Raw genomic sequence first — 22994 nt, forward strand, 5'->3', positions numbered from 1 at the left:
CCCTGGCTGCGCCCTTCCTCCCAGTGTGAACCCCCTTTATTTACCCAATAAGACTGTCCAGCCATACAGAAATACTCATTTTTAATCAGTCATGATAAATGGTAAACTGTCGACACTTTTTTTCCCCACATGGAAAACCAGTGAAATCATGTGGACGCGGCAGAGTTGTGAGTTCCCACATTCCAGATACAAAAAATGTGAAATGTGTTAAAAAAACATAACATTTCTCTCATTTTTAAAAGATCATATAAAAACCCGCAACATGTTCAACATTAAAAATCCTTAACCTAAAAAAATAGCACCAGGGAGAGTTAGAAACCTTTTAGAAGTATTACAAAGGAATTTCTGAGATCCCCCTCCCTTAACAACATATTATAAACTCATAATAAACGGCAGCTCTTACAGGGAAAAACATTTCAAGGAAGACTTGTCTACTACAATTCTCATCAAGTGAGCTTAATGCCAAGACAATTCTCATTCCTCTTTTATCTTTGTTTACTTTCCCCAAGTCCTTTTTTTTCCCCTCATCTATTTGTTTTCCTTTTGATTAGATAGGAAAGGATGTGAGATCTGGAGTATAAGATCAGGGATGCCGTGGGTGGAGTGGAGGGCACGTGTTCACCCAGTTTGGAAAAATCAAACCCATCAGACCAGAGGATGGCTGTCACCCTGAGCCCCTGCACCGGATGGTTGTTCACCCTCAGGCCCCATGCTGGGCTCCAAACAGGGACTGCAAGGACCTGGGATGAGGAATTAGTGTTGTGGCTGGGATCCCGCTGGAGATAAAGATCACAGATTGGCGAGGGGTCCAAAAGCAGCTGGTGCAGCACTGGTGATGCCAAGGCTTCCTAAACACCTCCAGCACGCACAGAACCCACTCTGCCATCTTCCCAGTCCAGGGGCTGGTGACAAGAGGGTGCCACATGTCCCCAAGCACTTGTCAAGCATTGGAGGTGCCAGCAGTGACATGGACCAGCCTGACTGGCTTTCTCCAGAGTTTTCTTAACTAAGGCGTGTGGCTTGAACAAGTCACAGAGAATGAACCCCAAGGACTTCTCTCTAAAGAGTAACGTCCAGGTTAAAACAGGAAAAAAAAGCCTTTAAACTACCTGGGATTCCCTTGCAGTCCATTTCCAAGCACAGCCTTGGATTGGATACCAAGAGAAGGTGGTCCTCAGAGCTGGGGAGGAAAACTGCACACAAGGGTGGAAAATGGGAGCTGCTGTCCTCCACCACCAGGACAGGGGTGCCAGAGAGGTAGAAGGAGCTGGGAGAGAAGCTCTTCCCAGTGATGCTGTCCAGCACCTTGGAAGACAGCAAGGCAGCCTGGCATCGATGGGGTGGAGGGTTGGCCCATGGTTTGAACCCAGATAATTTTAAGAAGGCGCCCAAGCGCTCTTCCAGAGCCAGGTGACAGGTGAACAGCAGAGGTAGGGGAGGACAGAGGAACCAAGGGGGGAATCGTTTCAGTGCATTGAAATGTGCATTGGAATTCAGAATCCCCAGAGACGCCTGCTGGAACAGTAGCCCAGTGGCTACGGAAAACCTGGTGGAAATGGACACAGGCACCTGCACCTTCCCAGTGGGCACAGGCTCAACATGCCCTGGACTTCATGGACAGCATGATAATCACTCTGGCAAAGCTGGGGAGTAGAGGAAGGCAATCAAAAGTGAGCATAGTGGTGGCCACAGGAGCTCCCAGTTTGGGGTTACAGCCCCAGGAGACCCCAGGGAGCTGTCAGGCTGGGGCTGGGCACACAAGCACCAGCAGCATCCCACCTCTGTGCACAGGGATGCACAGGGAGATGGGAGCACAGGAGAGGAGAGGTACAGCCCCTGCCTGCAGACCCCCAAGACCCCCCAGCAGTGACAGTGCTTTCCTGCCTCACTGTCCCATTCCCCCTGCACACAGCATGAGATGGGCACAGGAAAGAGCAGTGCTGCACTCCTGACCCTGCAAGGGTCAGGTGGGATTTTCCCTGGAAGGAACGCCCTGCCACCACTGCTCGGGTTCAGGACATCCTACATGACATTTGGGGGGGCTGAGATTTGAGGGTGCCATTGACCACTACACTGTCCTTCCTGCTGACCATACCACATTCGTTTGGGAAATGGATGCTCCAAGAACATTTTCCTTTACAGACCCTGGAGCCCAAATCCTCCCTGCTCCAGTTGCTGTGTAAGCTTTCAAACCATTCAGCAGGATTTTAAAATGTAAGGAAAGGTTTTAGATGGTTTAAAAAGTAGTGAATATTTGTAAACTACAACCAAACATATAAAACAATATTTCTTTAGTTCTAGCTAGAAAAGTAATTCTATCACCTCACAGTTCAGTTTCAGCTACATTCAGGTCTAGGAATCTCCACATTCTTATGTAATGCCTTAAAGCAGCAGTAGACATTAAAACAACAAAATTAAATTTTATCCAAAAAAAAAACAAAAAACAAAAAAGATTTGGTTTCTGTATGATCCTGTGTTCAGTGTGTAACCAGAGCAGGGTCCCTTACACCTGCTGCTATGGTTTGGGGGTTTTTGGCAGTTACTTCAAGAGGTTTTGTTTGTTTAGGAAAAGCATTAATTTGCTGTAGTTCAGGTTTGCCTGCAGCTCTCCAGCTGCCCGCACACTGGCTGCTCAGCAAGTGGTGACTTCCCGGCTCCAGGCTAAACCAGAAGAGTTAATGCTCTGGAGGAGACTCCCCGCCTCATCAGTGATGCATAGAGCTTCGTGTGTTGCGTAATTAAAGCTTTGTCCATCATTTCCTACGTATCACTGTTAGTCCCTTTAAAGAAGTTACCCTGCCAGGTTCTTTGGTTACAGACATTCCAGGCTGCCGTCCCGCGGCACGTGGCCAGGGAGGGAGGGGGCCGTGGCAGTCCGGTGGCCGTGCCCATCCCTCGCCCGCCACAGCAGCGGTGCTGTGCATCTTTACCAGAGAGACGAGGGATGCTCCGTTTGCTATTCACAGGCAAAGTAATCCTTGAGTGGGGAGAAGAGGTGCCGGATGATGGGGACGCTCCACGATCCCCCCAGCAGCTTCTGGCGAGCCCCGCGGCTGATGTTGGAGACATCCGTGTAGGGGAGGGGGAAGCCAAAGATCCTGCAGAGCAGAGGCAGGAGAGTATGGCTGAGGCAGAGCAGGAGCAGGAACCCCTTTCCCTGGGCAGCACCGCTCCCAGACCAGGCAGCAATGCTCCCAGACAAAGAGCATTGGGAGTCTCCTACACCCAGATGGGAGGGGATTCAGCTCTCCAGCACGACTGGAGCCCCGCACAACCTGAGCAGTGTCACTGTTCTGGATGGGGCCAGGCTGTGCCTGCCCACCATCCCCAGTGTCCCCCACCCCGTAGGATTTCCTGGCAAGGCTCCTGGAGGAGCCCTGTGCCTGGGCATCCCACCTGCCTCTGCTCAGCAGCACCTCTGCAAGCATCGCCCTGGGCTACTCCATGGAGATAGGACTGAGTAGCGCTGGGTAGCTCTGAGTCATGGGCTGGGCACTTCCCTTACAATCAGATGAAAGTCCAAGAGCCTTTTCACATGACAAAGGCTTGAAATTGTTATTTTACTTTCAAATGCTTTTAGCTCAGTGTTAACTCCAACAAATACTGGCAATTTAAATATAAGCAAGCAAAACTATTTAACCCCAGTCTTGTGTTTACTGGCCAGAAGGTGCAAAAACTTCAGGTTTTGTCACACGTACTTGGTGTGCAGGACTGCTTGCAATTGGATTTATCTACTCCCAGTCCTTATGTTGTGTTTTGCCATGAATTCAGGGTGCTACGGGATGTGAAGTTTGAAGCAGGGTGCAGTCATGCTTTGCCACAGCAGCTGCTGGCTGTAGTGCGAGCTCCCCCACACCAGCACTCAGTGTCCACTCAGTTCCCCTCCAGAAACCCACAACCATGGCACTGGCCAGGGCACAGCACTGCCATATGGCACCCCCACATCAGCCTGGGCCTTACCCCAAAGCCAGTCCACATGTGCACCCCCAGCCAGAGCCACCACACAGCATCCTGAGCAAGCCCCATCACTCCTCCCTCCAAAAACTTCAGGGCCAGGGCAGGGGATGCTGCTACACTTCTCCCCCGCAGTCTCATCATTGCTCATTAGTAAGTGCATTAATTATCATGTGCACATCACTGCAGGGAAGCTGCCCCGTGCAGGAACTGTGGCTTCTCACTCCCAGGAGCTGGGCTTAGAGCCAGGGAGACAGAAAAAAACATGAACAAGCACTACAAAACAAACCAAAACTACCGTGAGAGATCCAAGAGGACAGCAGACTGATCGATTACCTGTCCATCCCAGGGAGGTTGCCCCAGAAGTAACGAGCTCGGTGGGCAGCTGATATCTTGATTGCATCAATCATAACTGGGTTACACTGGGGGCCAAAAAGAGGGGAAGTAAAAGTTAGGGGAAATGTTGGCTTGGTTCGCTCCTGCATGGTCAGTCCTTCACACTGCCCTGCGGGGACCTAAAGTCTTGAGAAAATCCTCAAAAAAATGTAGCCTCCACAAACCCTGTTTCATACCAGGGCACTGCCACATGAGCTCCCAGGTCATGGCCATGACCAGCAGCTATTGACCATCATGGGGTGCTCAGTGCTGGTTCCCCTGGACCAGGATCAGGACTGTCAGCCTTCAATGGTGATTTTACACCAATGGTCCCTGCTGACTCACAACCCATCCCGGCTACCACAGAGTTAAAACCCCTTCCCAGTCCCTGACCCCCCTCTCCCTAGAAATAACAGGCATTGCTGGGAACAGATGCTTTCTGCAAGGCAGCAAAACCCCTCCCCCAGAGGACTAGTGCTTGGGTTTGACCTGATGAAAGCCAGAGGGAAGGATCCAGAGCCAAGACTAAACTTGATTCCTTGGCATGTGCACCAGGCAGGGGGTTTTCCAGCATCAGGAAACCATAGCCAGACCCTCACACCCGGCACACCCTGCACAGCCCAGCAAGTGTCACCTGCTCTAACGCCTTTCCCACAGCTGTCAGCAATCCCTACCTCCAGAAACCGGGAAATGTCCCTCTTGTCGTTGATCCTCATGGCCACCACATTCTCAAACATCCAGAAGAAGGGCCGCTCCTCGCCCGCCTTGGGACGAGCGTAGTTGAGCAGGTGGTAGAACTCAAAGAACAGCCTCCCGGTTCCTTCTGCAAGGAAAAAGCCAAGCAGCAGGTTGGGACCAGCTGGGGCACGGGGTGTGGGGCTGGGGGGCCTGGCTGCCCTCCCCACCAAGATGGGTATGGAAACAGCCCATCACCAATACAGCCTGGGGCTGAACCACTTCCCGGGGCTCTAAGGTGGCTCCACAACCCAGGAACATCCCAAGGTACGCAGCCTGGCAGAGGCAAAGCAGCCTTACCAAACAGCGCCTTCCTGGCTGGATTGACAAGGGAGACATCATCACAGGGGCTTCCACCGATCACTAGGTCAAAAGGACCCCACTCCTCAATCTACAAAGAGACAATCCAGACCATTAGGAGATGCCATAGAAGCAGGTCTCTCCTCCCCAGTGGGGCAGGGGCCAAGCTTGTCCCAGAGCTGGTGGGATGAGACCCATGCCCCCATGGTGCCATGTCCTTCAGGCTCCCACAGAAGCAGAGCTCACATTTCTCTTGGTTATGTTCCTGACATCGTGCACGTAGGTGATGTTGCCCTCAGGCCGCACCGTGCCCGCGGCCATGGGGTTCTCACAGATCTCTGAGGCAATGTACTTCTCCACTTGGATGCCCAAGTCCTTCAGCACCGTGTACCCTGCCAACGGACAGAGGTCTGAGGTCGCACTGCTCTCTTTAGCCTCCAAGTCTCCTTCCTCAGCACCGCTCGATGTGGCTGCTCCTGGATGTCCTATGTGGGCGTAGTCAAAGAGCACTTCAAGGTGAGTAAACTTTTATTTGACCCATTCCTCCAGGCAGGTTTGCTCCCAGAAAGCAGAATGCCAGAGCTGAGTGAACTGAGCCAAACCAGTTGCCCTCAGGCACTTCAGAGTATAGGTTACTGGTGTCCCCACAGCTCTGGCTTCTCAAGGGAACCAGCCACCCGAGATCACACTTGGCACAGCAGGAACACCTCTGTGAGCAAAAACTCCCATGCTCTCCCCTCTACCCTTCACTCCATCCTTCCCTCCATCCCTCCCCTCCTCCACCACCTTGTCCAGCAGGAAAGGGAGACCCTGCCCTCATCTCCCTTCTGATGGGGATCTCCCTGCTTTCACCCTCTCCTCCCCACCAAGCTTTTAGAGACAGGCTTGTGGCAATGGAATGATTCGTCCCCAATGCCCAGTGGTAGGAGCTGCCCAGCAGTGCTTCCTTACTGCCTCACCTGTTGCCACCCCATCGAACAACGAGAGCACTCGAATTGGTCTCCTCTTCGCTGGAGGAACTGTTGGGTAGATTTTGGGTGCAGCCTGCAATGGAGACAGCCATGAAGCCCCAGCCCTGGCAGTGCTGCATTGCCCCATAAGGCTCTGAATGCAGCACCTCCACCTTCAGGAGAGCATCTGCGGGACCAAGAGCCTGGCACCCTTGGAAAGGGTGGATGAACAAGAGCAAGGCAGAGGGAAGAGGAATTCCAGGTCGTCCGCCCTGCCCTCGGTGACCCTCTCCCCCACATCCCAGCACATCAGGCTCCCTGCCCACAGCCCTTACATATTCCTGTCCCTTGTCACTGGTAAAGAAGTCCTGCAGGCGGGTGTTCCAGTCCTGCCGGCGCTGCAGCACGCCGTGGCTCTGCTGGGGCTGGCACATGTAGCAGTTCCAGGGCTCCTGCTCTTTGACTTTGGCCGATGTCCCTCGCCCCACCAGCACCTCCAGACACTCCACACAGAAGCACCTGCCCAAACCACAACAGCTCATGCTCGTCACTCCAGCAACCCCTCTGGTTCACCCCAGCTTCTCCTGGAGTTTCCCCTGCCATGCACCAGAACCCCCACCATTTTACAGGATATTTTTTCAGGCAGTACCCTGGTTTTTAGGGCTGCTTACACAAGCTGGAGACCAAGGCATGGGTGAATCCCCTGCCAACCTCCACAGGGCTTATTCAGGTGATACCTGGCTCGGTAAGGACAGGTAGGCTGTGTTGGGATGTGCTGCATGGCAGCCAGCTGGGGAGAAGCACAGCCCCTGCCCAGGCTTATGGAGGACCCTGCTTCCTGCAGCTCCCTGGGAGTGATGCCAGGCCCTCAGCCCCAGAAGCAGAGACATGGGGCTCACCTGCAGCAGCTGGTGTTGCTGCAAAGCAGCAGCTCCTTGCCTGCACAGCAGACAGTGCAGTAGGACTGGTACCCATCTTCGTCATACATGTAGAAGTACTCCAGGAATCTATCCTAGCAAAAGGACGTTCAGGAGGAAACAAGGACAGAGGATCAGGAGCCATGCGCAGAGGGTGAAGAGAGAACACAGCTTTGCTCCATTCCCAGTACACGCCAAGATCTTGGAGATGCATATCCTTAGTGTTTCAAGGTGGTGATGACATGCTGAGGGACAGCCCCGTGGGAGACACAGCATGGCCATGGCACAGCCACCCCCTGTCCCAGCAACACTGGCTGCACCCCAGCCCCATCCTCTGGCCCCAGGCTCCTGCTCAGCCCCAGCACAGTAGCACTTACCCTGCACGTCTGGCAGAGGCCCCCCTTGAACAGTGGGTGGAAGGTGGCTGGGTTCCTCCTCCCGCAGGACAAACAGCTGTCTGTGGGACAGAGAGAGCTGCGCTCACCCAGGGCAGGGACCCCTTACACCCCACCACAGGCTGCAGAGGCTGGAGCCTCCCCTTGGAACTGTGTCTGGATAAAGCCTGCCCTCAGAACTGCATCCAAATAGGGTCTGCCTTCGGAACCGCATCTGGATGTGGCTATGGCTCCCCATGGAGGATCTGCAGAGCACCCTGTCCCCCTCAGCACCCTGCACTCACAGCACTTCCCCCCGCTACATGGTACCGTTGAAAAGGGACCCATGACCCTTGCTGAGCACCCTCAGCACCTCACACCTCTTCCCAGGAGAGACAGGGCCAGTGATTACCTTCCAGCTTCCCGCTGTTGTTCGTAACTTCAGAAACCATTTGCCCTTTATAAAATTGAAAAGAAAAAAAAAAGAAAAATACTTATCATTCCTTTTGTAACAAACTGCACTCTGCTTACAGCTGCCTTATTTCTTGCACTAGAACTGCTACAGCTTTGCTGAGAGATTTTGGTGCAAAACCCACATCCTTTCACTGATGGAGATACTAGAGCTCAGCATAGCTGAGCTGCTAGTGGGGCCCAGCCCATGTCTTGCAGTTGAGTTTGCTGGTGTCTTGTAAGGCACTAGACCACAAAAGCTTTTGCCTTCAGAAACCAGGCTCATGGTCCCTGGAAAGAGCTAAACCTCTCCCAGAATGGTTTCCCAGTGCTCTCAGGGTGCATGGCCCAGGCCAAGCCACTCCCCAGCTCTCTCTGTTGGTTACCTCGGGTCCGGTCCTCTTCCACACGCTGCTCCTTGCTGTTGTTGCAGGGGTAGGTCTTCAGCCTCTTGGTGGGGGGATATTGTTCAAGGGGCACCACCTCCTCTGTCCCATTCCTCAGCACCCCATTCTCTGCAAGGAAAAGGCAGCCCCCTAAGGACAAGCCTCCAGCCTCAGGACTACCCAGGGCACCTCCTGCCAAGCCCTGCCAGGTCTCACCCCAGCCACAGCAGGACCCTTCCTGGCCACCCGTGTCCCCTCACATGGCACAAGGCTCAGCCAGGTCTGATTTCCATGGGGCAAGGGCTTGAAGGGTGTTTTGCTCCAGCTTTTTGCAACGCCGCTGTGGGGGTCCCAGTGAGAAGCCCCAGGACCACCTTGGGACTGGACTGGTATGGCCACTGCACAGGGTGAGCGGGCTCAGCTGGGGCCAGCCCCCAGTGGCCACTGCCCATGCCAGTCCCCTGCCAGCCCCCCACCAGCCCCCACCCAGCTGATGCCACCACCTCACCTGAGCCTTTGGGTGGCCGCAGTCCCTTGAGCCCCAGGGGTTTGAAGCCAGTGATTGCCCAGTCGATCATGGGCTTCAGCTGCTCCTCCAGTGACTCCCTGGGGCCAGTTGTAAACGTCTTCCCCGACCGGCTCCGGGCAACCTGATGAGGATGGACAGAAGGGGACAGGGTGGTCTCTGTCAGAGGAGCAGCCACAGCCTGCCAGGGCCACAGGCCCAGGCCCCCTCCCCATCCAACACACAAAGACACACACACACACACACAGGTGTGCGGGGCTTGGTGGCCCCAGGACAGTGGCAGCTGACAGATTCCTGCTCTGGGTGTGCCCTTGGCTGCACTCCAGTGCCTCCATCCCTGCAATGAGCCCATCTGTCCTCCACCAGCCTGCCCTAATGGAGCCAGAAGCAGGGACAGCCCAGGCCCAGCTCTTGCCCAGATTGTGCTCCCTGGCAAGTGGCAGGCAGAAAAGGCAGCAGAGGTGCCTGTGGGTCTGCAGCCCCATATGCTGACATGTCCCATATGCTGACATGTCCCATATGCCGATATGCCCTTGGATGGGCATTGGATTCACAAGTGCTCAGCACCATCCCTGACTTTAAAGAGCACCCGGCACTGACCCAGGACACCTCTGGCTAGCCTGGCACTGCCCTGCTGCCATGATGCTGCCACATCCAAGCCCTCGCAGGGCTTGGGGTTCTGGAGCAGTGAGACCCTGGAGCAGCAGCAGCTACCCCTAAAGCCTCAGGATAAGCAGAGTTTGGCCCCAAGGCTGCACTTGGAAATAATCACAGCAAAGAAAGAAGGGTTTTCCTGTATCCCATCCCACTGGCCCCTCCAGCACAGCTGGTTCAGCTGGCACCTCACCCACCCGCCCACCCCTGGTGGTTACCTCCAGGGCGTGGTAAATGGCACGGCGGTAGGACACCAGCTTGTTGAACGTGGAGGAATTGAAATGCTGCCTAAAGGCCATCAGTCCCACCAGTTTGTCTGCAGAAACCTGGGAGAGAGCACCAAGATCTCACCAGAGGGACGGTAACGCCCCGCTCAGCCATATCCCCCCGGCACTGTGGCCATGCGAGGAGGCCCAGTGGCAGCTTTGCCAAGAGCAGCAGTGTGACAAGGACGGGTGGGTTGCACCCTCTGCCGGCACTGCTGGCGTGACACCAACACGGCACTTCCTCCCTCCTGCCTGCAGCATGGGAGGGGTTGGCTATCCTGGTTGGGTATTAGGAAAAGGTTCATGGTTGGGCACTAGAACAGGCTCCCCGGGGCAGTGGTCACAGCACCAGCCTGCCAGAGCTCAAGGAGCGTTTGGGTGACACTCCTGGGCATATGGTGGGATTTTAGGGTTGTCCTGTGCAGGGAAGGAGTGTGATTGGATGATCCTTGTGGGTCTCTTCCAGCTCAGGATACTCTGATTCTGTGAGGGTGATGGGGCTCTGAGGGGACATCCCTCCCCAGGCAGAGGGTGACAGGGGAAGCCCTGGAGCATGGACAAAACCCTGTGAAGTGGCCAGGCAGATGTCCCTATGTCTGGATGCTGCCACCAACCTACAGAAGCCAGTCATTAGTTACAGACACCAGAGCCATGAGAACCTGCCAGGGCCTGGCTATGCTGAGCACTGGGAGGGAAGGCCTGAGAGGCTGCAGGAGCACATACACACCCCCCAGCCAGCCTCAGGAGTGGGGCAGAAACGTGCAAGGGAGGGTGTTTTGGGCTGGGCAGCAGCCTTACCTCAGAGAATTTCCCGTCTCCAAACCACTGCACCCACCGCATGCCCGAGACCGCCTGGCGCTTGGCCGTGGCTCTGTGGGAGACGACAATTGCAGGCCACCAGGAAAAACCTTTGATTTTTCCCCAGACGAGCTCCCCAATTCCAAATTCCTTCCCATCCTGAAAATGAAAGACAACAGATCAGCCAAAAGTACAAATGACTCCCCATTTTGTCTGGACAGTGGTGCAGGAGAGCTCTGGAGCACAGGGGACAGCCCTGGTGTGTCTCCACGTGTGTCACACGTGTGGACCTCTGTGCAGCGATCTACAAAAGCTGCTTGCCTTCCCTCAAACACAGGGCCAACCCCCCTACGGCAGCACTGGATCCCAGCCCTGATCCATGCTGAAGCTTGGTGGGGAGGCCTGTGTGTGCCAGCCCCACGCTGAGCCCGTGCCTGGCACACGGCGTGGTGCATGCTCCGTCCTGCACAGCCCTCCTGGCACAGGGCCCCATGCGTGTCCACTCCTGCCTGCCCTCCCAGGGTCTCTGCAAACAGCGGGAAGCCTCGCACCAAGGTTGTTCCCTGGGTGCCCCGAGCAGACAAGGCTCCTCCTTGGAACAGGGCAGGCCCTTCACAGGGTTCACAGCTCAGCCTGTGTGGCTGCACCCCAGGGAGAGGATACCCACCCACCCTCCTCTTGTTCCCACTGGATAGAGCAGGAAATGGGGCAGAGCGAAAACAGAAGAAAAAAATAAGAGCCAAGAATTTTGGTGTGACCCGTCACAGGCCATGCTGGGTGCTGTGCACAGCAAGGCATCTCACAGAGCAAAGTCACCTCTCTGCCTGCAGAGCCCTCCTTCCCAGCTTTGTTCTGCAATTAGGTACTTAATTATGCAGCAAGATGCAATTGCCCAATTCCTGCAAGTCTGGGGCCCTGCCCTGCGGCCTGCAGGCGCCAAATCCCGCTCTGCAGCCCCAGCAGCTTCGGTTCTCTCCAGCATCCCCGACAGAAATGTTTTCTGCACATGCAACTGCCTGTCTCAGCAGGGCACGGTACACAGCACACGCATGCGTGTCTCGGGGGCTCATGTGTGGCACCAGTGGCAGCTTGGCGGTGCTGGCCCCAAAGTATTCAAGCCTGATGAATGAACACATCCTGGCACCATCACACCCCAAAGCATTCAGGGAAGGGTGGGCAGGAGAAACAGCACTGAGGTTTACAGGTTGTTTTGGGACAGGTCACAGAGATTCATCCTCGCCCCACACCATCCTGGGTGCAGGAACAGAGTGCAGCCCCTCCGTACCTGGTATTCCAGCGCCGTGCCCATGTCTCTGCTCTCTGACTCCTCAGCCCCCAGCTCAGCAGAGCCGTTCTGCCCCTCCTGGGAGCTGCTACCAGAGAGTGTGCTGCTGCTCCGGGACGAGTCCTGGGAGTCCTCCTCCGTCAGGTCGATGGTCACCGGTGTGGACATGGCTGAGCGACGCCTGGAGCTCTGCATGGTGGAGGGAGGAGTGTGAGTGCAGCAGGAAGAGGGGCAGGGGGAGCAGAGACCTGCCCCACATCATCCCCCATCCCTGCATCACTCCCAGCCCTGTGCCATCCCCCAGCCCTGCAGCTGGGATCGGAGAGGGGGAGCCAGGGAGTGAAGGCACCACTGCAGCCATGAATAGAGAGGAGAGCCCTTAACAGGGACATCTGCAGAACTGCTCTGCTTTTACTTGCCAGACCCAGAGCAAATGGTGCACCACTGCCCTCATCCCATTTTCCTGTCCCAAATCCACCCCACAGTGCTCAACACACCCAGTTCATAGCAGGGGCAAGAAACAGCACATAAACACACCCCCTTCACAGGGGAAACTGAGGCACAGGGAGGCTGTGCCATCTCTGAAGACACTTGACCAGGGCACAGCAGCAGTGCAGGTCTCTGCAGCCCCAGGGAAGCCCCCAGGAAGCCCTGGCCCTGCCAGACCCTCACCCGCATGGGAGTTGGCAGGTCCCTGAGAGTCTCCACACTGCGTGGTGGTTCCTTGATCCTCATCTCGTGCCGGGTCCGCCCTGCCTGGAACATGAGGCAGAGGGTGGGCTTCTGCCTGAGGCTGTTCTCCCACCCAACACTGCCCCAGGGTTGCACCTGCTACCAGAACAGAGGGGTGCCATGGCATGGCTGCCCTCCTCACATGAGGACACGGACAGGCTGTGCCTCATGGGGCTGAGCGCCCTGGGCAGTGCCCTGGGGAAAGTAAGAGGAGGCAGATGGATGCTGGAGACACCTTGTGCTGAGCCCCTTTGGGCAACTTTCTGTTCCACAGCATCTCTGCAAGTCTCAGGAGCCCCATTGCTGCAGCCCACTGCACCCAGCATGACAGAGAGAGCAGGATCCATAGCTGGGAGGACTGGGAAGCCAGGAGAACCACAGACCCTGGCAGAGCACCTGTCCCAGGTACGGACCCACTTACACACCCTGGATGCTCTCACACTCCCATGGGTGCTCTTTCCCACAGCTGGCCCTGCAGCAGCACCCAGGGCAGCCTTTCCCTGGTGGTCACAGTTACAGTCCAGCCCGGACTTGTTTCCTGCACCCAGCATAACAGAAGGTTAAAATTAAATGAGATTTTGCAGTTAAGAGCCCCCAGACTAAACATAGTGGGAAAGATGAATTTTCACCCACTGGATTTATGGCTCTTTCTTTTGGAAGCTGCCTCATCTCAGGCAGATCTCCAACCTTGGGTTTTATTTCTAACTCAAAACAATAAAGCCAGAAGGCAAAAATGCCTCTAGACCCTGGAGGTTTGTCAACCTAGTCAACAAAAGAGGGTGGGTGAAACTGGGGTCCAGCCCCAGAGCAGCTAAAAGCAGCCCACCCCAAGAGTGGGAGGCATGAGATGCTTCAGTCCATCAATACAGCTAAGACTTTTAAAGAAAATATCAGCATAATAATTATTAGGCTGCTGCAACATGTAATGGGCATTGCTGCATCCCACACCACCCCCTCCTGCTGCTGTGGTATCATCAGAAGCAGGAATTTAAAAATTAAAATTATTACAGTGGTGAGTATTGCATCCACCACTGGACTGTTCCTCTGGCACTGAGTGCAAGAGAAGCCCAGAGGGAAAGAAATGAGGATCCTGGCACCGGATGCTCCCCACAGACAGCCCCCAAAAAGCACCTTTAGTGTTCACTTACCTTCTGCGCCGGCGTCAGATTGAGCGGCCAGGCCAGCTCCTCCTTGGAGAGGTCTCCATTGCTGTCCTTCTTCAGGGGAAGCAGCTCCAGGCCCCTGGGATCTGTGTAGGGACAAGACAGAGCAGCCTCAGGCTCTGCAAGCCCTCCTGGCTGTGCCCCTGCTTGCCCCAGCCTCCCACTGCTCCCAGCAGCACAATTTGGAGATACCAAAACCTCATCTCAGGGAAACATGGCTGGGAGAAGAGACAAGTGGTGTCTCATTCTGGCACCACTGGCACCACAGCCCCAGATCACCCACCTGTCCCCAAAACTGGGAGGGAGTAGTAGCAGGCATGGGGACTTTCTTATCAATTCCTTTGTTCCTGAAAGCTCAGAGGCACAAAGAGGCCACCTACCAGCTATTCAGGGCTTGTCACCAGGTCATTTAAAGCAGGACCTTGTGAACCCAAGAGGTAGGATTTGGGAACCCTGACTGGAGAATCCCAGGAGCAGTGACGCAGTCTTTCAGGTCAGTGGCACCCCTCAGGCTGGTGGGTCTCTCCCCTGGCTTTCCTCACTCCATGGGGGTTAAACTATTGAGGGGCAGAGCCAGCATCTCAGTGTGGCACCCATTTCCACAACCATACCATGGCCTGGATGAGCTACTGGATCACAGAAATCCAGTGGGCTCATGGAAGGACTCTGGCTACAGCCACAGGGCTTCATCCCCCAGCAAGGCCCTGGGACAGAGGCTGTGAGACCCTCAACCCTGTGCATCCTTGCACATCCTGGGAGCACTCTGGGCACAGAGTGGTGACGCTCACCTGGACTGCTGGGCTTCCCATTCACCTCCAGTACGCCAGGTGCATTGTCCCCGTTGATGAGGATCAGCTTTGCCCTACAGTCTGCCTCATCCTGCCCGTGGCTCTTGTCCTTTTTCATGGTCGCCTGTAGAAGCCAGAATGGGAAGGAAATTCAGCTGTGCAAGTAGCCCCAGGGAGGGCAAAGCAGACAAGAGTGAGCTCCTCGAGCCAGCCTCAACTTCATGCCCTTAGCAGAGAGGTCTGACTGGAGACTCATCTAAAGGTCCCAGGAGATAAAGGGCACTTGCACATAACCTCCATGCAAATGTAGTCACCCTAAAGATCAACCATCTCCATCTAACAGAAGTCCCAGATGCACTTATCCTTAGGGAACACCAGGTTTTTCCCCAACATCTGTATGCTGTGGAGGGCTCCTGGCTCGGAGCTGCCAAGCCCCAGCTCACTCTGACAGACCCAGTCTGGAGGGGACTTGCACTTTCCGGCCGGCCACCCTGTAGAAACCAGGTGACAGCTCACCCCAGGGGGACAGCCCACCCCTGCAGCACCAGCCTGCCTGTGTTCCAGCTGCCCAACACGCCCAGAGGTGGGTGGGCTGTTCCTGCAGCAGTAGGACAGGCAGGCAGCCCGCCATGGGGGGGCAAAGTCCTGGAGCCTGCGTTAAACTGTCCCAGAGGGAGAAAACTCTTCCTGCCCCCCGCTCTTGGCCCCAGCTCCCCTGCCCCAGGGTGAAGGGGCAGAGCAGCGGGCTGTGCCGCAGCACCCCGGCAGCCCCTGCCCTCATGTCCCCCCACAGAGCTGGGGCTTGCCTTGCCTGCTGCCTTCCCTTGGGTGCCCTCCCTGGATCCTGTTTTCCGAACTGGAAGCTCCTGTCTCTCCCAGAGGCACCCGGACGCCATGAACGACGCTGCCTCATTGCTGGGCTATGAGTCTGTGCTGCAACTTGCCCCTTCGGCAGCACAGTCATTTTAGTAGCACGTAACTCAAGAGCTGAGGAGCTTGCAGGGCTTTGCCCACCTACAGCCCTGTTAGGAAGCCAAAGCAACACCCCCCTCAGCCCCAGAGAGACCCCAGCTCCAGCCCACCGCCCCTTCTGCGTCACTCTCACTCTCCATTGCCTCCAACCACTGCCCTAACAATTGAGATTTCTGCTTTGAAATCATCTGTCAGCACCTCTGGCAAACAAAGACCAGTTGGAGTTTGATGTTTTGGATGCAGAGGGCAGAGTTAAAAACCTGGTAACACTCAAAACACAAAGGCAAACAGGTGTCCAGCACCCACCTCCACAGGCAGAGACCCTGGTGCACATCCTGCCTCCCCCCTCGACAAAGGGAGGAGAGGAATGGCACCAGACACTGCATAACCCCCACAGCTGTGTGTGCAGAAATCCCACTGCTGCAGCACATCTGCTCCCAGACCCAGCAAACAATTCCTGGGAGCTGCCCAGACTCGCTGCCTGCCCCTGGCCCAGGCGGATGGTCCCACATAGCCCCGGCTGCTCCGGGAAGCAGCAATCCACCACAGAGCAGCACAGCCAGGCCAGGGTCAGCTCCTCCTGGTCTGCTCCCCCTCTCCAGCCCACAATGCTGCAGAGCAGCAGCAGCCATGACTGACAGTAATGCTGCCACCAAAACCAGCAAAACTCACCAAAAAAAGTGAATCTCCCTTGGGAATCCCTACAGGGAGGTGTAAGACATGCTGCTCTCCCAGCATGACGGTGATCTGGCCCAGAGGGCACAAGGAGATGGAGCAGCATGAGGAAGGTAAGATTCAGGGAGGACAGGAGCAGGCAAGGCCACTTCCCAGCCTTCCCAAACATCTGCACCCACAAAATTCCACTGGGACCCTCAGAGGCCCTCTGCATTCATTTCTTTGTCAGGAACCTGAGTCAAGGAAGTTCAAACTTGCACCTCAAAATGGTTTTTCCTTTCTCAGCCCCAGGACTGCCTCATGTCCAGCACACCAGGCAAGGGTGTCCTGCCAGCCCAGCACTGGGGAGGTGCAGGGGTAAGGTGACACAGCAGCCAGGTCTCCCCAGGGACACAGCCAGGACTGAGCACCCAAGCTCAGCTTTGCCACGTGCTTTTATTCCAGTTATAAAGTGGGAAAAAAAGGGTTATCCCTTTGGAAAGAACTGCTCCCTGGCAGAGCAGGGACCTGCAGGTCACAGCTCTGCGGGTCTGAGGCACGGGCCACAGGCCCTGCCGTGAGCACAGGCACGTCACCTCCCTGCTTGGTCCGTGTCCTTCTCCAGCTGCACCGCCCAGGATCACTCGAGGACATCCCGTCACCATCCTCTGATGGGAAAGGGAACAGCACACCACGGCCTAAACTGCTCGTTAAAAGTCTCTCTTTCCCAAAATCCCACACCTATGCAGCAGGACTGCGATTCCCATCCCTTCTCCTGCTGTTTGCACCAAGTGCTGAAGCCACACGAGCCCATCCTGCTGCCCACTGACCACCCAGGCTCCCCGCAGGAGCCACGTCCTCGCGAGCTCACCCCCTCCTGCTCGGGAGGAAGGCTCGGTTCTTTGTCCTCGCCTCTCCTCTCAGAAACACACCAACATGTGCACTCAGGGCATTAAGAAAATAATAAGAAACAGAGCACTGCCCTCCCATGTGCTGGTTCACGGGAGACCAGCCCTGCAGTGTTTGCATTGCCCAGCACCCTGCAAACACACCGGGTGCTCCACAGTCATGCGCTCCAGAGGAGAACCCATGAGGAGGAAAATAATGCACAATTCCAGCTCCATTGCCGAAAGCTCCCCAACAGCCCAGCACCAGCAGCAGCCCCGGCACTGCCTGGTGACCAGGACGTGCCCTGCAGCCAAATCCCACCGAGGAGACAATGAACCCGCTGACTCCACAGCCCGCCCTCATTTTGCAATACCAGTTTCTTTAAGATTTGCCAAACTGGTTAAAGACCATGCCATAGTATTAACTACTTCTAGAGAGTTCTGGTGCCTGCCTGGCCACACTTGCCAGCCACCCTGGAGCGGGCAGAGCAGGCAGAGTGGGCAGGATGTCTGGGCTCACCTGGCAGAGAGGGCAGGGTGGGCAGGGCTCACCTGGCCTGGCCATGCTCTGGACTGGACCCCTGCCCCTGCTCCCGGGGCTGCTCCTCCAGCCTGGCCCAGGCTGGTTTCAGTTTTCCTTGCGGGGAAAACAGGCCGCCCTGTTATCAGGTGCATGTCCCCAGGAGGTGGGGAGGTTTCGGACTTTGCCTCCAGACAGGGGCATGCATATCAAAAGGCTGGAGAGAAGCTTTACCCACGGCTGGGATGGAGCCATCGCCCAAGCCCTGTTTGAATAACAAAAAGAAATAAAGGACCCTAATGGCCGGGCTGGCTCTGGGCTGTGGTGCACACTAATGGCCTTTAAGTCTCCCCAAACCGAACATTTCCCTCTAATCCTGGGAAGAAAGGAGTTGCTGGGTTGGCAGTTCCGTAAGAAAGGCGCCGATTTCGCAGATGTGCTCGTTGGGAAGGGCAGGGGGCGAAGGGCAGGCTCCCCCTGCCCGCTTCCTGTGCCTGGCCTCTCCGCTCTCCCGCTCCGGCACTTCCCTCCATTTCCCTCGGTTTCCTCCTGCCCCGCTCCGCTCCCCCCGCAGCCCTCGGCGCCCACCCGGGCTCTCCCCGCTGTTTCTCAGCAAAGCTGGGTTAAAGAAAAGAAACAAAACACAAACCGGCCCCTCCTCTCCCAGTGCAGACCAGGCTGGAGACGTCTCCCGGACAGCCACCATCCCCGCCAACCGCTGCTCCAGCTGCTCCGGGCTCTTTACCATGTTCATCCCGGTGGGATCCCGCCGGGCCGAGCCCCTCGGCGTGGGGCAGGGGCTGCCTGCGGGCAGGAGCTGGGGGCTGTGAGCAGGGCTGGAGGCTTTGGGGGCTGTGGCGCACAGGTGAGTCCCGCTCAGCGGTGGCGGGTCTTCTGTCCGGAGTCTTCACCGTTTCATCTTCCCCCTGCACAAAAGGACGTAAAGATGACAATGACACCTCGCTGCCCTCATGGCCCCCTGCCCAGCCCCGTACAGCCCCAGAGGTGGGACTGGGATACCCAGGGCTCAGTTCTCCTCAGTTGATTAAAAATTAGGAAACTGGAAACTAAGGCAGAAAAGCAGAGTCCTGCTCAGGGCAGCACGCTCCAGCCACCCCCTCCTTGCCCTGTCCCGTTCTGAGGGAGGTCGGTGCAGGACCACCGCTCGCCCCAGGACCACCCACTCGCCCAGGGGTCCCCCCACCGCTCCCCTTTCCCGGCTTCCCGGGACTTGCACCCCACGCTGGGGCCACTCCGAAGAGTTCATTCCTCCTTCTCCGATGATCTCCTCTCCCCGGAGGCACCCCCCGGGCTCGGCAGGAGGCGGATGCCAGCAGAGCCCTCCGGTCGATACCTGCTCCGGCCACCCCGTCCCTCCGGCCCAGCCCCGGGGAGCCTTCGCGCCCGAGGCGCCGCCGGGAGCCTCTTTTCCTGCCAACAGAGAGGGAAGATGCGCTGTCAGATCCCCGACCGAGAACAGAAAACAAAGGTGTTCGGCCCGGGCAGCAGCGCCACCGTGTCCCCGTACCCCCGGCAGCTCCCCACGGTGCCCCCGGCCTGGAGGCGGCGCTGCCCGGGACGACCGAGCCGGCCAGGGGGACCCCGGCCCCCCCGAGCCACCCCCCGCCCCGCAGCCATCACTCGCCGTATCAGCGAGGGGACCCTCCCGCCGCAGTCGCTGGCTCAGCCCCGGCCCGGCCCCGCGGGTCGCGGGGGGTCCCGCACCGGCGCCGCCGTGACAGTCCCGGGACGCGCCCCCGGGAAACTCCGCAAGTTGCAACGGGACCGGAGGGGTGGGCGGGACCAGGGGGACTTAGGGGACCATGCCCGAGGCTGTGGGAGCACCGATCCCTCCAACACGCCCCAGAGCCGAGCGCCGGCAACAAGTGGCGGCGGGGCCCGCCACCCCCTGGCCCCTGCCCGAGCCCCCGGGGCTAAGCCGCGAGTCCCCGGTTACCGGGCACCGGGGCCCCCAGACCGGCCGGGGCGCTCCCGTCGCCGCGCTCCGGTGCGCCCCGTGCCGCCTTCCCCTCCCGCCTCATTGTCCCCCGCCGCCGCCGCGGACAACAAAGCCGCCCACGAGGATGTGCCACGGCTCCGGCTCGGACCCTCCGGTCCTCCCGGTCCAGCGCTCACCTGCGCCGCGGCGGGACGCGCCGTCCAGCGGGGCCGCGCCGCCGCTCGCCGCTGCCCGCGCCCCGACCGGCCCCCGACAGCCCCGCGCTCCGGTTACATGGCGCTTTAACCCTGCCCGTGCTGGGCAGCCCCTCCTCCTCCTCCTCCTCCTTCGCCGCCCCATGGCGGGGGAGGGGAGCGCGGGGCCTGCACCGCCACCGCACCCGCCAGGCCCCCCAAGACCATCGGGCGCGCACCCCTCGGGGTCCCGCATTGCCCCAGGGTCCGCATCCCTTGGGGCGCCGCATCCTCCCCCGCCGCGACTCCGCACCCCCCGGTGCCCCAGTGTGCCCCATCCACTGCCCCACATCGCCCGGGACCACCACCTAGCGCCCCACATCCCCCTTGCCTCGGTTCTCCGCATACCCTCTCCGGTGCCCTGCATCACCTCCGCGGGGCTCAGCATCCCTCTCCGGGGGCTCCACACTCCTCTGATGTCTCACGCCCTCCCGGGGCTCCCCACCCCCTGGTACCCGCCGGCGTCCCGGTGTCGCCTCCACTGCCCGGCATCCCCCAGGGTTCATCATTTCTCCGGGGCTCGGCCCTCGGAGCCCCATGCAGCTCAATCCCCGAGGCAGAGGAGACTCCCGGGGCACCCCGGGGCCGGCCAGAGCCCTCGCCCACCGAGCCACCACTCTGCCCACCGACTTCCAGCAGCACCATGCCCCACACAGCCCCATGCAGCACAACCGCGCAGCTCAGCGTGAGCAGACAAAGCCTCACAAGTTTTACACTCAGTTTTTGTTTGTTTTTTCCCTTTCCCGTCCAGAGGCGAGACACTTGCAGGGCTGCGCCGGGGCCAGGGACACAGCCCGCGCCTCTCCTGCCCCAGACAAAGCATCCGGAGTCCACGTGGGGTATAATCTTCCCTGCTCGCTTGTTATTACTTCTAGATTCAGCAGAAAAGTGTATAACAGTAAGAAAAGGAATATGATTATCCTGGTGTGATAGAAATGAGCTTTCAAGGTCAGAAGGAAAACTTAGTTAGCCAAAGTGAGTGAAATCTGCAGGACCAGCCCCAGGCCTGTATGGCAGGTTCCCCCAAACCACACTTCCATCCCTGCAGAACACAAGCATGGAAAATTTGGCAGAAAATGTAAAAAATGCTGTGCAAGTGAAAAAGAGGAGCTGAGAAATCTGCTCTGAATAAGGCCTTAGAGATACTGGACATCACCATTCAAATAAACATGCACCCCATAAACCTAAAGCCAATTCACAGCTCGGGCGAGTAGATTAAAACAAGCAAATAGATTTTACTGCCATTTGTTTTTCCAGATTTAGGAAGGGGAAATGTTTTTGAGAGCTGTGCTCATGAGAGTTTCCAGGGCACTGTGAGGGTGGAATCAGCCCTTCCAGCATCCACGGGTTCCTCTCCCTTTCTACGGAAACCTTCCTGCTGCTGTTGGCCTCGCTGACCTGCCATCAATCTCCTGCCAGCCGAAACGCCCTCTTTCCCTCTCTGCCCCTCAGTTATCATTTAATTCAGGAGAGCAAGGCTGTGCAAACTGCTTGTGGGAAAGGTCTGGTACCAGACAAAGCAGCAGACGGTGAGCCAAAGCCTGATCCTTTTGCTATCTCTGCTACACACACCACAGAGAGATGCTGAGAGTTTATTACCTAACAATCAAGAGAATTCGTGTGTCATTTCACAAGAAACAAGGTACCTTTACAGAGGATTTTATATCCAGGCTCCTGCCACCCATTCCAGGTACCTGCACCAGGCTCTCAGCAGCTCCTGTTGAGCCTGGGCTGGCAACAGCAGCCTCTGTCAAGAGTACCAAAGCAGCTCCCTCACTGCTTCCCACCAGCCCTGTGGTTTTCCAGCCCAGAGCAGTGATGGGACATGGCTCTTTGGGCAAAGCTCCTGCACTCCATAGCTGGAGCAGCTGCAAGGAGCAGGCAGCATGGCCGGGGCTCATGTGAGCAGGGAGGGAGAAGTGGGGGGTCCCTCGCCACTCCTGGGCATAGTCAGCATGTCCTCTGCACGCCATGCCACAGACACATCCCTCCCCATGAGGGAGGAACTCCCATCGGCAGCAAGGCTGGGCTGCCCAGCTTCTGCAAAAAGTCATTCCAGCAAGAACCATTCTGCCATCTGGCTGTGCTCCTTTGGCTGGCTGGCATCTCAAATTCATGGAGCCAGTGACCGACCAGCTGAAGGAGCCATTTCCTGTCACTATCATTCAGTCAGGACTGGCAACAGCCATTCACATCAGAAGCGACTAATTTTTCACATGCTTCCCAGCAAACATGCCAGATCTTCCACACATAACTCCTCACTCCCAAGCCTGAATCCTCCTCTTCACTGAAGGCTGCTCAGAAAGAGCCTTCTCTGAAGTGCACCTGGGGTATGGCACCAGGCCCAGCTCCTCTCTGTCCACCCAGTTCTCCCACTTCACATTTCTTCCTACAATTCTCCTTAGTCACCCTGGCCAGGCAAACCAATGGCACTCCCTGCCCAGAGCTCTGCTCTGGCTGCCACCACCTCCCATCTCTTGCTGTGCACCCAAGGGTTTGAGTTGGGACCTATTCCATGTGTCACAGCAGCGTTCCTGGAGATCCTCCTCAAATAAAGCAATTGAGTAAATATGTGTCATTACCTACAGCTGTCAGCAGTGTAACCTCATCACCTCCGGATCTTGTGGGTCCCAGATTCCCACGTCCCAGTAACGGCTGAGCACTTGTTTAGTCTTCTTGCAGGTAGGGAGGAGCACCAGCACCATTAAATCACCTTGGACAGTTGCAAGCTGGGGCTGGGAGGAACTTCTCCTTTCGCCAAAGTCGGCAGCGATGCTCCTGCTGTGTTCAGGCTTTGGGGTCCCCATGTCGATGTACAGACAGCTCAGTGGCTCTTTCCCAGCTCACAGTAATATCATTCTCCCTGCACAGCATTCTTCACTGCAAGACCCCATCAGAGCACGTCCCACAGGATGTCTCCTCCTCTTCCATTGGTATCTTCATGGTCTGAGCCCTCACCCCAGCCCTGAGCTGGCCGCCTGCCTCTCTACCAGCTCCACCAGTGCTGCTCCATCACAGCTGTCAGCAACCAGCCACTCCCCACCACAGCTCCCTGGAGCAGGTCTCCTGTCCCTGGCACCTCTCCTGAGTCCAGGGAGAGCTGTGCCACTCAGCA

The 22994-nt window shown here is 57.1% G+C and overlaps 1 protein-coding gene across 2 annotated transcripts; it reads right to left on the reverse strand.

Annotated features, from left to right (window-relative positions):
• Positions 1 to 107: 107 nt before the first annotated feature.
• DNMT3B (DNA methyltransferase 3 beta) lies at positions 108 to 19887 on the reverse strand. Of its 2 annotated transcripts, XM_069034406.1 has the most exons (21): positions 19823 to 19887; positions 19041 to 19117; positions 18336 to 18612; positions 14654 to 14777; positions 13851 to 13951; positions 12643 to 12726; positions 11971 to 12159; positions 10686 to 10844; positions 9840 to 9947; positions 8950 to 9091; positions 8442 to 8570; positions 8018 to 8062; positions 7609 to 7688; positions 7214 to 7326; positions 6650 to 6833; positions 6324 to 6408; positions 5611 to 5849; positions 5365 to 5455; positions 5004 to 5152; positions 4291 to 4376; positions 108 to 3098 (listed from the first exon to the last, which is right to left on the reverse strand). In XM_069034406.1, the coding sequence occupies exons 3-21, from the start codon at positions 18438 to 18440 to the stop codon at positions 2957 to 2959; spliced, it is 2355 nt and encodes a 784-aa protein (XP_068890507.1). In that variant the 5' UTR covers positions 18441 to 18612; positions 19041 to 19117; positions 19823 to 19887; the 3' UTR covers positions 108 to 2956. The 2 variants fall into 2 exon arrangements, with proteins under 2 accessions (XP_068890507.1, XP_068890508.1); XM_069034407.1 differs by lacking the exon at positions 12643 to 12726.
• Positions 19888 to 22994: the final 3107 nt, after the last annotated feature.

The sequence above is a fragment of the Aphelocoma coerulescens genome, chromosome 20, assembly GCF_041296385.1.
Source record: "Aphelocoma coerulescens isolate FSJ_1873_10779 chromosome 20, UR_Acoe_1.0, whole genome shotgun sequence".
NCBI classification, from domain to species: Eukaryota; Metazoa; Chordata; class Aves; order Passeriformes; family Corvidae; genus Aphelocoma; species Aphelocoma coerulescens.

Excerpts from the sequence above, each read along its gene's own strand:
- DNMT3B (XM_069034406.1), bottom strand. The coding sequence starts at position 18,440 with ATGAACATGGTAAAGAGCCCGGAGCAGCTGGAGCAGCGGTTGGCGGGG. Across the intron at positions 12,727-13,850 it reads ATCTGACGCCGGCGCAGAAG|GCAGGGCGGACCCGGCACGA; the intron begins GTAAGTGAACAC and ends CTCATGTTCCAG. Across the intron at positions 7,689-8,017 it reads CAACAGCGGGAAGCTGGAAG|ACAGCTGTTTGTCCTGCGGG; the intron begins GTAATCACTGGC and ends TCTGTCCCACAG.